Source organism: Accipiter gentilis, chromosome 14 (assembly GCF_929443795.1).
Source record: "Accipiter gentilis chromosome 14, bAccGen1.1, whole genome shotgun sequence".
Classification (NCBI taxonomy): domain Eukaryota; kingdom Metazoa; phylum Chordata; class Aves; order Accipitriformes; family Accipitridae; genus Astur; species Astur gentilis.
The window spans coordinates 29,939,497-29,953,133 of record NC_064893.1 but is presented as its reverse complement, the minus strand read 5'-3'; the positions used below and the strand labels follow the sequence as shown (position 1 = coordinate 29,953,133).

Sequence of the window (13,637 nt, the reverse complement as noted above, 5' to 3'; positions counted from 1 at the left end):
GTGTCCTGGCACCTCTTCCTCACTGGACGATTCCTCCACAGCACTATGGAAGGCATGGGCTGGGGATGTGGTCTCCCTCCGGATCCCATACCCATTAAACAGGGAAGGAGAAAGAAGAGAGAAGTCCCTGCTAAAAGAGACATCGCACCAGGAGATACAGCACCGCCAGATGTTGCAAATGCAACGGTTCATGACGAATGGGTTACGGCAAGCGATAGCTGATAGGGGCTGTCGTACCGCACGGGTAAGGAGTGGTCTTGCTAGCGTACAGATATCGTCTGTGTTTTGATAAGATTAACCTGACTGCATAAACCAGCAAAACAGCAGGCTAGAAAATCAAATGTCAAAACAAATTATTACGTATCACTGCGATGCCGATGATGGATATGCACATGCCGCTCAACCCTATTAACGACAGCTACCTAAAAGCCCTGTAAAGAAAGGAGAGCGTCGTGCTGTACATAACAGGTGAGCACATATGCATGAGGTACGCAGGCACAGAGGTTGTGCTGTTCCTCCTGGATTTCAACCACTTACGTGCTGAGAAGCAGGGCATGAGCAGCATCGCGGGCTCTACCTCCCGTGCGGTGCTGTAGCTCTAATTCGCTGAGACTGTGCTCTCTAGCATCAAGAGAGGAGGTTATATTATTCTTGATTTTATACCAAGCAGTACATGTGTCCACTCTGAGACCAATAGAGGGTTTTTTTTTATATCCCCCCCCCCCCCCCCTTTTTTTTTTTGGTGACAGAAAATTGAAATCTGTAATGAAACTATCGTTCCCATTTTTTAAATCACTGGTCTTTGGCAATTTTAAACTCCAAGGTCTGAAAAATTCATTACTACTAACTTCCATCAAGGGTGTTCCTGAAACCGAAATTACTTAATCAACTCAATTTAGCTTCTTGTGTAGACCTAATTCAGAAAAACTTTATCTTCTTGAATTGTTATTGCAATTAATTTCCCCCCCTTCTTTTTCTGCAGCAGACGACATTTCAGTAATTAGATATTTTATAAAAATGAGTTATTCATTCAGGGTAGCTTCACTTTTATATTTGATTAATCATATTACCACTGAGGTCTGGGTTTTGTCTCCAAGGAAAGTTTAATGACCTCATTTTAATCTTTCTTTTAACCACCAGGCAGGTATCAATGAAGAGAAATAAAATTATCTTCTTTTTTCCTCTCTTTTTTTTTTTTTTTTTTGCAATCTCAAGATTACATTTGAAGTTTTTTCTGTGTGACTGACCCATTTACAAGGAAGAATCTAGCTGATTCCAATTAGGTTCAGGACAGAATCAGGCTAAACAGAGCCCTGAACTGTGCCTTAATAACTAATGCTCAGTGTAATGGAGAGGAACCAGAACTGTTTCACCAAACGGCAGTTGGTTTAAAGCACCGTATATGATTAATTTGGTGATAATTTGAAAATGAATGTACTGAAGGGAAATAAACAAAACAAAAGCCACTGTAAATTTAGGTTTTGATTAATGGGGTCTATTAGTAAGAGACTTCTATCAAGGAGACCACATTTTTTTTATATCAATGCGTATATACCCACACAATGTAATGGAATAATTCATATAAACCACAGTTTATCTGGGAGTAGAGACTGGGATATTATTGATGACTGTTTGCCTTGTACCAGTATCTATCTATGCTTTGAATCTGGCTGTACGCATATCTATATTTGCGTCTTTGTACATAGACATCTTTGTATCTATCTATCCATCTTGCAGACTATACGAAGTATTCTTGAAGGCATTTCATCCTTTCTGTCATCTGCTACACTAGTGTAAAGACTTCACAGAAATCACAGGAGGGGCTGATGCTCTTTTCATTAAGACATGAGGAATTATTGTTTTCTCATAAACTGAGAAATATCTTTCATTTTAGATGAAAGAGGTGATAAAATAAAGAGCAAAAGTTGAGTATCCACAAGAGAGTATGAAGCGAGTCTTGTTTTCCATAGCACGGCATTGAAAGGGCCTCCAGGCGCTTAAAGATGCTGTGCCTGGGAAGAGTCATACTGCTCACAAAAAATCTGCACCCTGAGTTGGGGATCTTGCTCATTCCTTATCAGAATCAAAACTGTGTAGGCATCACATCTCCTAAGCTCCGCTGGACAGGCTTGGAATTTAGGTAGGGATCCATCTCCAAAGGTCAGTTTGATTTGAAAGGCAGGTCAAGATGTAAATAATTTCTATCAAGACGTAAATACTTTCCTAACCACAGCTAACCTGCAAGTCTGCAGCACCAAAGCCCCTGGCATTAGTGTGGTGAGTCCTGAGCAAGACCGAGACAGGATGGGAAGACAGAATATTGTTTCTGCTTGTGCTCTCTCCATTTGTTTCTGCCACCTCTTGACCTAACATCCTTAGTCTAATTCATTGCTCGTGACAAAGGTTTTCATCAGGACCTGCAATGAGAGGCTGAAAGCCCATTTCAATTTATAAACAGAGTTCTTATTTCGGAAAACTAAACTGATCTGTAGTTTTTAAAACTTCACCGACTATATATTTAATTGAAATGCACACAGAATTAGGTAGCCAAATGCTACTGGGCACATTCGATTCACTTGAATATAATAATTTATTTCAGTTATATGATGACAGCTCTATAACAGCCCAAGCTTTACTGCATAGTTTGGCTGAGCTTCGTTTTGATTGGAAAATTGCAAGCGAACACAGTCACCTGGGATTTTCCATGAAAACACAACTGATTTTTAACGATAAAGCCTGTCTGCAGGACTGTACAGAACTCCTGGGTTTGTTTTCAGCTGTAAAACAACGCAGTTCTGTAAATTTTCTCACTATGGTATTGGGTCTTTCCCCTTGCCAGCTCTGACCTGCGCTGTTCAGCTTGATTTCTGCCTCTTGTGACAACTGCCTCTAAATTATGCCACGGGCATAATTTTGATGATTTTAAAATACTGTAGCATCCAGGCTAATCTATATTGAAATGTCACTGTAGACCTTCTGAACGGCACAGGTGTAATGATGAGGACTGCGAGATCTGAATGGGCAACTACATACGCAGCTTTAGTCTATACGCTGGGAAATTAAGTACCAGGTGCCCAAGATTTAAGCCTGTGATCTTTTCCAGATCCGGACACAGGCCCGGGTCCTGGGAGATAGTTAGCTACCCACTCCGCTGGTTTTGCCTGGATCAGCACGGTAAGAGCTCTTTTTAGGAAGCCCTTGGTAGGCATCCTGGTCCATTTTTCTGTCTGCAGGAAATCCCGTTCCTGCCTGGTCCTCCCTTCACAGGGTAAGATTAATTTGTAAAACATGAGCATGCATGTAAAAGGGACTTCTCGTAATGCTTACATGTACTGAATGCTTCTGGATACATCTGGCTATAAATGTGCTTAGGAAACCCCAAACTGCTGGCAGGCTGACTTAGTTTCCGATTTTGGTTTCCTACCACCATTACATATCGTTTCCCCAAACCAGACCTATTTACATCTTTGCATCACAGTCATTTGGAAGTCAGTATCTTTCAGCCTGAAGAAAAAGCTGAGGGATTTCTCTGCTACTTTGCTATTTTTGAACTCACTGTTAAGACCAGAGCTCAGCAGGATTTAACTCAGGGGGCTGGTGACCAGGTGAAGCATTCGCCCCAAGCTTTGCCACTTGCAAAAAAGTCACATTTTAACAGCTCACATGAGCTATTTCTGCAGCCCTGGACAGTGTTGCTCCTGCACTGGTTGATGCACAGCTATATTTTGTCCTCAAACAGCATTAACACAAGAACAAATGCACACAGAACAAGGAGTAAAATTTTGGCTTATGCTTGTTTGCTTTTCCGCAATTTTGGCACGTTTACAGAGCGGGAGGACTAAGCGAGCGCTACACCACGGCTGTGAAAAAGGCAAATTTGATCTTAGCAAATATTAGTGCTCTTGTTCAAGACACTGAAAAATCTCATCTGGATTACTATATACAAATTAGGTCAAAAGATAGAAATCTGAGCGGAGTCTGGTGCTCAAGCAGGGTTAGCAAGATAACCAGAGGAACGGAAAGCTGTAACGTAAAAAGGGGTTGGACGAGTCTGGCTTTGTTTAGCTTTGCAAAATGATGCGCCCTAGTATATCAGGGTGGAGATGGGAGAGAAAATGGGAAGGAGACCTCAAAACAGGAGGAAGAACTATTTATGGTAGAGGACAATGCTAGCATGGCAGTGATGCACTGAGAGCCTGCTTCACTTCCAAATTCCAAAGCACTTTTCAGAGTGGGCTCATTAGCATTTTCCATAGTACTCGGAGGAACCAGAATACCCGCACAGACAAAGGTCAGACATTTTTGGCAGTGCAGTGCCAAAACCAAAAAGCCCTTTCAACTTCGCTCTCTCTTCATGTCATTTTGCTCATGAAGCACCGAGCTCTTCACTCTGCTGATTTCATTGCTGACTGATTCAGTCCAGTACAAGCCAGGTTACTAACTCAGTATTACTGTTAGCAGCCAGAGATGAGTCTGATCTGACACTATTAATTAAATAGCCCAGTTAAAAACTGGCAAGAACTGCTTTTCCTGATGTACTTGCAATAAGTACTTGCTCCTCCACTGATTAGCCAAATCCACTTTGCAACTAGATTAACCTTAGCCGGCAACACATCTCCTCCTGCTAGAATACGAGTATCTCCGTACGCATAGTGTTATTCTGTACCAGCTACCCTGCTTTGAGTTCACAGCCAACCTTTTGCCAGACTGCCTTTCCCAGGCCAACAAGAGTCACCGCTTCCCGGGCACCCTGAGCTGGGAAGCACCCACTCATGCCCGACAGTCCGGTCCTAAACCTTTAGAGCTGGTCCTAACGGAAGTCAGTGCCGAGATTAGCCAGCAAGGCAACGCAGCGGGGAAGGGGATGCGGTCCTAAAGCTGCCTCTTTAAAACATGCTCCACTGGATTCAGCCTCGGAAGAGGAGATTCTCAAAGCAGTGCCAAAGGGCAAATTTTAAAGTAGCTTTGAATAAGACCTCCTAAGGCTCAGGAGCTTAAAGGACTTGAAGAACCCAGTTTCTATTTTTCCTTTCTTTTTTTTTTTTCTTTCTTCTTTTCTTCTTTTTTCTTTTTTTAAGGAGAGGTTGATTGCCAGGCAGGTCTTCCCAAGAATCCACGAGCTCAACTAATCATGAGCACTTCAGCCCTGTGAAATAATATTTCCCTTAAACGGGCTACTATAAAAACAAGTTCTGCACAGTAGGCAAATTTAAAATAACTTTTAATTAACATTTAAGACACAGAAGTCTGATCATGCAAATTCATCTGCGTCTCCTCTCTGTGCCTGATTGTTCCTGATTGAATACGATAAAAATAGACTTTGTATGAATCAAGTGTAGGCATGGATTTCTTTAACTTCTCCTCCCCTCTGATTATGCATTTCCTTAGATAAAGTGGAAACCCTTGGATGGCTATTAACAGTATCATGGGTCAGACTGGAAAGGGCATCCTGCCCGATAAGAGTTAAAAGACTTCACTGGAATTAAAGGCATTCCTTCTGTGAGGAAAAAAGATGTGTCCACCTTGCATAAAATCTCACCCGAGACTATCCAGCACTGTTCTGTCTTGGCTGACTTTTAATCTCTGAAACACCGACACTAATTTCAGAGCACCTCCCCTGTATCTGAGGTGAGCATCTGGCCAGAGGCTCAGCTACAGATCTATACTCATATGGAAAAAAACGCAACCTGCCTGCACACAAGAGATAAATATTTGAAGGGAGGCTGAGGAATTTCCACATAATTAAGACATGTCAGAGGACATGACCCTGTTGTGAGTAACAGCAACTGGATAACAGAGGGCACACTGATACCAGTACCCTTATCTTGTAACAGTAACGGAGCCAGTTTCCCAGTAGAACATCCTGCAAACTTCTGCAACACAGTCCAGTTCAAATGTCACTATTTTACACCAGCTCATGATTTGGCAGATGCACAACCCACCAAAAATGCCACGAAAATGCACTAGCACAGCTAATCCCTAAGGGCCGTGGAAAACTTGGGCACGGGAGATTAAAATATCTTTTTCTAAGGCATCTGAGCCAAAGCCTGTGGGCACGGGCGGGTTGGCTATGCCGTGGAGACGGCGTTACCTCCGCTCACCCAGAATGAGTACCTCTGCTCTTCGGCAGAGGGAAGAATTGCCTCTCTACATTTATTTTTGCAAGCAACAATGTCACATGAAGAACACAACACAAAGAGCAGGCTGAAGTCCCTTAGCTAGCCAGAGGAGCGTTCCCTGGGTCACGGTCCTGCACTAAATCATTAACATTGCCCAAAATAGCTGCCTATGATGTTTATGGCGTTTTGCAGGATGCTCCACTCTTCTGGTGCAGATCTGATTGCTTCCCACTCTGGGGCAGTCTCTCATGAGACGTTTCCTCGCTGTTAGCTGCTCTCTGATGCTTCTCGGCATGGCCAGATAGCGTTTGCAGATCAAGAAAACATTCACCATCTCAAAAAACAGAGCTGGAAAGGACTAGAGGAGGTCAACTCGTCCTCGCTATGCCCCAGTGCCTCGCAGTTTGATGCGGATGGTCCTGGTTGTGACTACCAGGACTGGTCAGGACTCTTGCTGGTGGAGACTGGACTTACAGTTAACAGCAGACTTTAGTTCAGAACCGTTTTATCTAGAGACTGTGATTTTCCCCCCCGCCCCATATAATTTCAGAATCCTTTGTGTGAGAAGGTGGGGCTGCTTCTTCCCCTGCTCTTGTGCAGGACCTTCCCCCTGCCTTTCAGGTGATGTACCAGAAGGTATGAAAACCACATCAATCCATGTTCACATAAGCAAGCAATCATTCCGGAGTTTCGGTGGAGTATCTTCAATTTGTACATTTAAGGATCTTCTGTGTGATTTTGCTACTCCTTTTCCACTTCTCATCTAGCACCACATTTTGATCACAGCTCATCCGGTATTTTGGAGGTCCGTTAACCAACATACCTCCGCAGGTCATCCACTCCTGTGGACAAGTGATTTTGGTCCTTGTACACCTCTATCTGAACTTTCACAGGTTCTGTGCATGCAGTCTCTTCACCCCCCTGCACGGCATGCTCAGCTATGGACGTGACCTGACTTTGACCATCGCAGTGGCTGTTTTCTTCTCTCCCGTCCCGTTGTTAAATTTTACACAGTAACATTAATTCCTGCTGCTGAATACATGAGCTGTGACACCAGCATGGTGCAGTGTCCTCCCGAGCTACATTCTTATCCAGAAACGATTAAGTCTAAAACCACCCTGGCTGAATGACAGGTAATTTAGGAGCGCTATAGGGTGGGCCTTTGTATGTGTCTATACTGAATATAGTTGCTTGAGTTCCTTTCATCTGGCAGCTTGCCAAGAGCAAACCACAATTTCAGTTATTCACCCTATTTTGTTTTTACAACAGCATCTCAATGCAAAAGTACTTAAAATAAAAATATACTGTATCTCTCCAAACAGTGCCCACTCTTAAAAGAGACCATGGGCTTTCTTAGCCTCTGAGGAGCTGTAGATTTCCTGGAAAGAGATTTTTGCTATTTTTTAGAGGTGTTAAAATGCAGATCAGGCTATCTGACGACAGCAAGGAGATTCAGCTCAGGTTTAAAGAGACTGATCAGCCTGATGCTGTTCTCCCTGTCAGTCAGGAAAAAACCGTATTATACTTTCATACTCACGTGAAATTCATCCTGGCTATATGTGGGAGTATATCAAAGATATTTGTTTCCACAGAATCAGAAAATATTGTTGTAAAACACCCTTGGTTTTCAGATCTTTATTAAGTCCCATGTGCTACTGTGTAAAGCCCTTCGGCCCTTGCAAAACTCTTTCTTCAGTGATTGAAATTAGAGAAATAATGGTACACATCAACCCTGCTTAGAGGAAGAGTAGCATTTTCTAATCCATTTAAGACAATCCTATGGGTAATTCTCTTGATGGCTTTTATTCCTTCTAGGTCTAACACACACCAAGACATTAAATACTCAGAATTCACCTGAAAGCAAATTTCCATTATCTTACCTTCCATCAGATTCAGCTTTGGAAAGTGTTTCGGAAAGACATTAAAATATACCACATCTGGAGAGATGCTGCCCTCCAGAAGGCACTGATGTGCCTGCGTGACTAATCCTGACACAGCTCACCCTGCTACCCGAAACCTCACCTCCTAAAATGCATTTGGAGACAAGGACCAGGCAAGCTGGGTCATCTGGAACAACCTGTGCTTAAATGACGTGGCCACTTGATGTCACTCCTTTTTCACTCAACTGTAGGTTAAGGTAATATTTCCCTGGCAGAATAAGGTCCCCCCTGCAAACGCTAGCAAGCTGGGGGACACGTGCTGCTGTGGTGAAAAGTCCCATGGCCTGAGAGACACAAAACTTTAAGACTGGCTGCTAGAAAATTTTCAAGAGAGAACGATCCCATGCTGGCAGGGGAAAGGACCACATGGCCCAAGACTTGTATCAGATTTTTATGGCTCTTCACAACTGTATGTATTATACTTAAAGAGATATTTAATGACAACTTTACAATACAAAGCTCAGAATATTCACTATGGCAGATACAAAGCACACGTGCTGCTGTTAAACCCACCCTACACTCACTGGAGCAGCAATGCAGACTGAGGCCCAGCTCTGAAAATGCACTGTGTGCCCATTTTTCTCTTCATTCAGGAGGAATTTAGTGACTTCCTTTTTCTGAGGATCTAGGTCCAAGTCACTTCGTTGGAAAATGCTGGCACTGCTCGGGAGCTGAGCACGTCACATCCATGAGGCCGGGTCCTGATGGCCATGGGAGGGAAGGACCCAGGCTCCCCAGCTGGCGTGGAGCTCATTTGGGTCCATGGTGGCATAAATTGGGCTCTGCACGACTTCCTTGAGTTCTGCTATGTATCTGTAGTTTGTAAGGGTGTAACAAAGGGGAAACTTGGGTACTACACTAATAAATACTTGCAGACCCTTTAAGATGGAATGAAAATTCAGAATAACGTAAATAAAAACATTCCTCAAACGATGCTCAGTGACTTGGGCACAATGCAGTTAGACTTGCTGTATTTTTAAAGATTTGGTGTCATTTTAAGATACATCATTTACTGCTCCTTGTTGACCCTCATATGAATATAGATTGTGGATACACAATGATTTCTCATTTATTAGCATGTAGACCTCTGTACTGCTCTGCGGTTTCTAAAATTACTATGCACATTTCAGATGTTCTACATCTAAGTATTATGAAGGCTGGAAAGAGCCAGACCACATCATTTCACCTTCTAACTCTTCATTTTTACCTTAGCCAGCTCCAAAAATTTGCCGTTTGCAATCTCGTATTTTTTCCCCTTGTTCCCTAGTAATAGCAACTTGGAGCACAGGAGAACAGAATAGAGAATTACTGTACTAATATAAGAAAGATCTTTAACTGATTAAAACCAGATGCGCTGAAGAATGTCTACACGTTTACTGCCAGCACACACAAATACATCTGTTAGAGCTATCGGTGAAATACAAATTTTACCAGATACCTGTTACCATTCTGAGTATTTACTGCTTCCTTGAAATCGTATCCAAGCTACTAAACCCGAAATATCTCCTACTTTTCAGGGTTTCACTCATAAGTAATAACAACTCTGATATGTCTACAGCCAATTGCTGTGAAACAACTGTATCCTCTTTGGTGCAATCAGACATAGTCTGTTTGCCACATTATTTCAGCTCCTTTAGTACCTCAGCAAAATTGGTCGCCAAATAGTTTTGCTAGTTCATGAATCATTCTGCTTTTCCTTTTTCCTTTTTTTCCTCCTCCCCCCCCCACCCCACAAAGTCTTTGTTCCACGGTTATCTATCAAGTTCCTCCTATCTGCCAAACCAGCTAAGAGAGACGACCGATATAAACACCCATGAATTACAAACACGTTGTGTGTCCATGCATCACTGTGCTGATGTATTGATACTTACAGTGCTGGTAGTGAATTCGGGTGGGTTGTCATTCACATCTGTCACCGTAATGATCGCTGTTGCTGTGTTTGAGAGACCATAGTTAAGATTTCCTTCCATATCTGTGGCTTGAACAATGACTATATACTGCTGAACTTTCTGGAAAAAAAAAGAAAAAAAAAAAAGAAAGGATGAGAAACAAAAATGCATCCGGTGAAACATCTTGGTTTATTTTCCGTATACAAGTGCAATCTTTAAGCAGACTAAGAAGTTAATCTGGTTCAAAACATTAGTAAAAAAGACAGATAAAATTTTCTATCATGTTTTTGAAGGGATTTTTGCATAGATTGGTGGATATCACCTGTTTTATGGGAAAATAAAAACCTCATGGGCAAAGTTCCTTGGTTGAAACAGACATTTTTGTTAATTTTTAAGCATTTTCAGCAACATTAGTTTCTGTCTTCTGAAAACCACTAAAAATTTTGCTAATGTGTTTTCACTGAAAACATCACTAAGAACATTATACCCGCAAAATTGACAGCAACAATGCCTGGCGGCCCTCCAGCTCGTTCTGCTCACACAGTTTGATGCCCACAAAGCATTTTGGTACTTAAAACACTCTCCATGTTTCAATCTTTTACACAATCTTGGTAAATAAGGAGAATTTAAGTCCAGTATGAAAAAAAAAATATTGAATGCAATAAACAGAATTCAGCAGATCTGATTTAAATTCCTGAGCACCCCAAACAACACGGGTCTCAAAGAAAAAGCCTCAGAGCCAGCCATAAAAATCACTCATTAAAGATATTCTAAAAGATGCTGTAGGTCAATGCAACTGGAAAATAAACTTGAATAAAACAGGAGAGGGCGTCTGATCTTGCATGTGTGTACACCTCCCTGGGATGTCCCTTTACTTCGGAGTATCTGCCTGCATTGAGAAAAGCCTCCTAATCTTTAAAACTGGCCTCAACGATAAACTTTCATTTGGATCTGCAGAATTTACTATTGATGTCTACACTTGTTGTGCTCAGGGTACACAGGGCACTTTACAGGCAGATAGGAAAGCAAAGCTCCTTTCCTGAAATACAGGCAAAGGGATGCGCCGAGAACCAGGGAAGGATCCACCCCAAGTTGGCGTCACTCAGGGCAAAGCTAAACATTACGCCCTATTTCTTAAGGTCTAAGGTGCAATTACAGCTGCGAGCCGGGACACAAGGACTAAACGGCTCTGATGGCACATTGGAGAGCCCGAAGGGTGTGAAAACCAAAGGGAGGCACAATGTTATGCAGGAAAAGCTTCTTCCAAAGCCAAGTTGAGGGACTTCACCAGGAGGAGCGACCTGCCTCGTGCTGGATCGCTCCCGCTCTTGGAACACAGCTTAGGTACTCGAGGGCTGCTCCCTTTGTGTGCCGATCTTACAAGCGTGTGTAAAATGTCAAATGTCCTTTGAAATTTCAAAGGGCAAGAATTAGGTCAATTAGGTCTCTCTACTGCTATATAAACATTCTTGAAGTGCTGTAATGGGCTTAATTCTTTAATTCTTCTGAGTTGCTAGAATAACAGGGATCTGATTTTTAGCTTTATCTTGATTCCAGGACTTTTAATTGATAGATATTAACCTGCTAAATTGACAAGACATCACACACAGGGATCCATCAGCACCTTGCAACTGGAATATATTATGGAAATGCACTTTCATTACCTCTTGCTACCTTGTATAATAAAACATGAGGGAGAAACTATTGTTAGCCCTTGTTTTTCCTCGCGCAAAAAGTTGCCGTTCATTACTCCATTTGTAAAACACCAGGTAACCGTAAGGCTGAAATGTCCTTATTGATGAACATATTTCTATTTCATATTTAGTTTTTCCTTCCTTATTCTCTCCTACAGACAACTTGGGAGGCTGGCAGAAGTATTCCCAAACAGGCCAAATACTAGTGAACCACATCAGGTTTAAATCATAGAAGGGAGGGAAGATATTTAAGAAAATAGTGGCAATCAGATTCCACATAAATTAGAAAAACAGGTCAGAGGCCCGCATGAGACTCCATTTCAATAGCGCACTTAAATGGCAAAGCCACCTCTAACGTTCCTCACTGCAGTGAGACAGAGACACGTAATTCACAGCATTATTTCCGATTTGATGGCGTAGCTGTCGCACATTATTGTAAAAGCTTCAGTGCTTCGGCAGCGACTGCAGGAAAAAAAATGTTCCTTCCTTTCCGTCAGCCGAGAGGGCGATGAAACAGCCTCCATTGGCGGGGGTGCTTCTTTCTTAACTTGGCATTTTTCTATTTTACTGTGTTTGCAGACTGACCGACCTCTTTACAGCTGCTGGGCTCCCAGGTCACGCTCCCAGGTGTGCCCAGCGGAGCAAGCCGGGGCTGTCGCGGCAGCGCGCCTCCAGCTAGGGCACGGCAAAGGCAGCTCCGGTTCTGTGTCAAAAGCAATTCTGAAACTCGTGACACTGTTATGCAAACTTTAATCTGAACTCCAAGAACAAACTGCAGACCTTGGGTAAGGTCACACTCTGTCTGCACAGCACTTATTCATACCGGGACCCAGCCTGCAAACCTCCCACTGCTTTCAGCTCCTTTCTAGCTTGCTTTATTCACTTCTTAACCAAAACTTCCCTGGAAAAATGAATCCTCTTGTACGAGATGGGGTAAGGGACTAGAAAGCCTCATTTAAAAGTTTTAACTTCATGATTTTACTGCTTCGTAAATTATACATACTCTGATGACACACATAGGTGTGCGTGCATGCTCACGGACCCTGTCTTATTAATCTCAGGTTTACAATAAAGTGGTTTTTATTTAACAAAGCACCTTTCACTGAGCATCACGGCACTGTGTTAATAAAAACCCCCACACAAATTCAGAACACTAAATTAAAGAAATTTAAAAGAAAGATTACATCAATCAGATAATACAATGCCAAAAATGAAAATGCCCAGAATTTAGTAATGTACAAATGTACCGGCCACAAAGAGCTGGTGCCTAGGGATGGGAAGAGGGGAAGGATGGCAAAGGAGTGCTGCACATGTGCAAGCAAGCACAGGGAGTCCAAGCCTAGTGAGAAAGTGTGAGGAATTATACCAGAACTCAGACGGATGGAGCAATCGGGTAAGATCGTTATGGGCATGCACATGTTTAAGATGGGCAGTATAGCTCAGGATACTGGAGAGAGCTGCAGCAATCGGGGACACGTGAGAGGTGAGCTGCTGGTGCAAACTTAGAGACACCACCAAAGTTGCACTGATTTCTGTCAGCTTAAGACATAAGTATTGCTTTTAGAGCAAAAGTGCAATCTGTTATGGAGAAAGGCCTTGGTTTGTACATAAAGTTGTATAAACCACAAAGACATGTAAAACATAGAATAGAATGATAGAAATATTTAGGTTGGAAAAGACCTTTAAGACCATTGAGTCCAACCGTAAACCTAACGCTGCCAAGTCCACCAATGGAAGTAGCCTGACATTTGTCAAACCCTTAGGCACTCGGTTGCCACCCACATCCAGTTCCATCAGAAAGGCTCCAGTGTGGGCATATAAGGGTGCTGTTTTCAAGCTCCTAGTTTTAGTTTACAACTAATTCAATCTGCAGTGAGATTGGCCCCAGCAGATAACAAATTACTGATTTTTTTGTTTTTCTGTAGCTAACCTTTTTGCTTTTGTGCATTAAGCTGATTTTATTGAACTATTCAATCAATTTCAATTTCAACATGT

The 13,637-nt window shown here is 42.4% G+C and overlaps 1 protein-coding gene across 1 annotated transcript in view; it reads right to left on the bottom strand.

The window, feature by feature from the left end:
- Window positions 1–13,637, bottom strand: part of CDH4 (cadherin 4) — a 462,344-nt gene that overhangs the window by 33,308 nt on the left and 415,399 nt on the right. Inside the window, exon 8 of the mRNA XM_049816532.1 lies at window positions 9,931–10,068. Coding sequence (XP_049672489.1) covers window positions 9,931–10,068 — 138 coding nt within the window. The remainder of the gene's footprint in view (window positions 1–9,930; window positions 10,069–13,637) is intronic.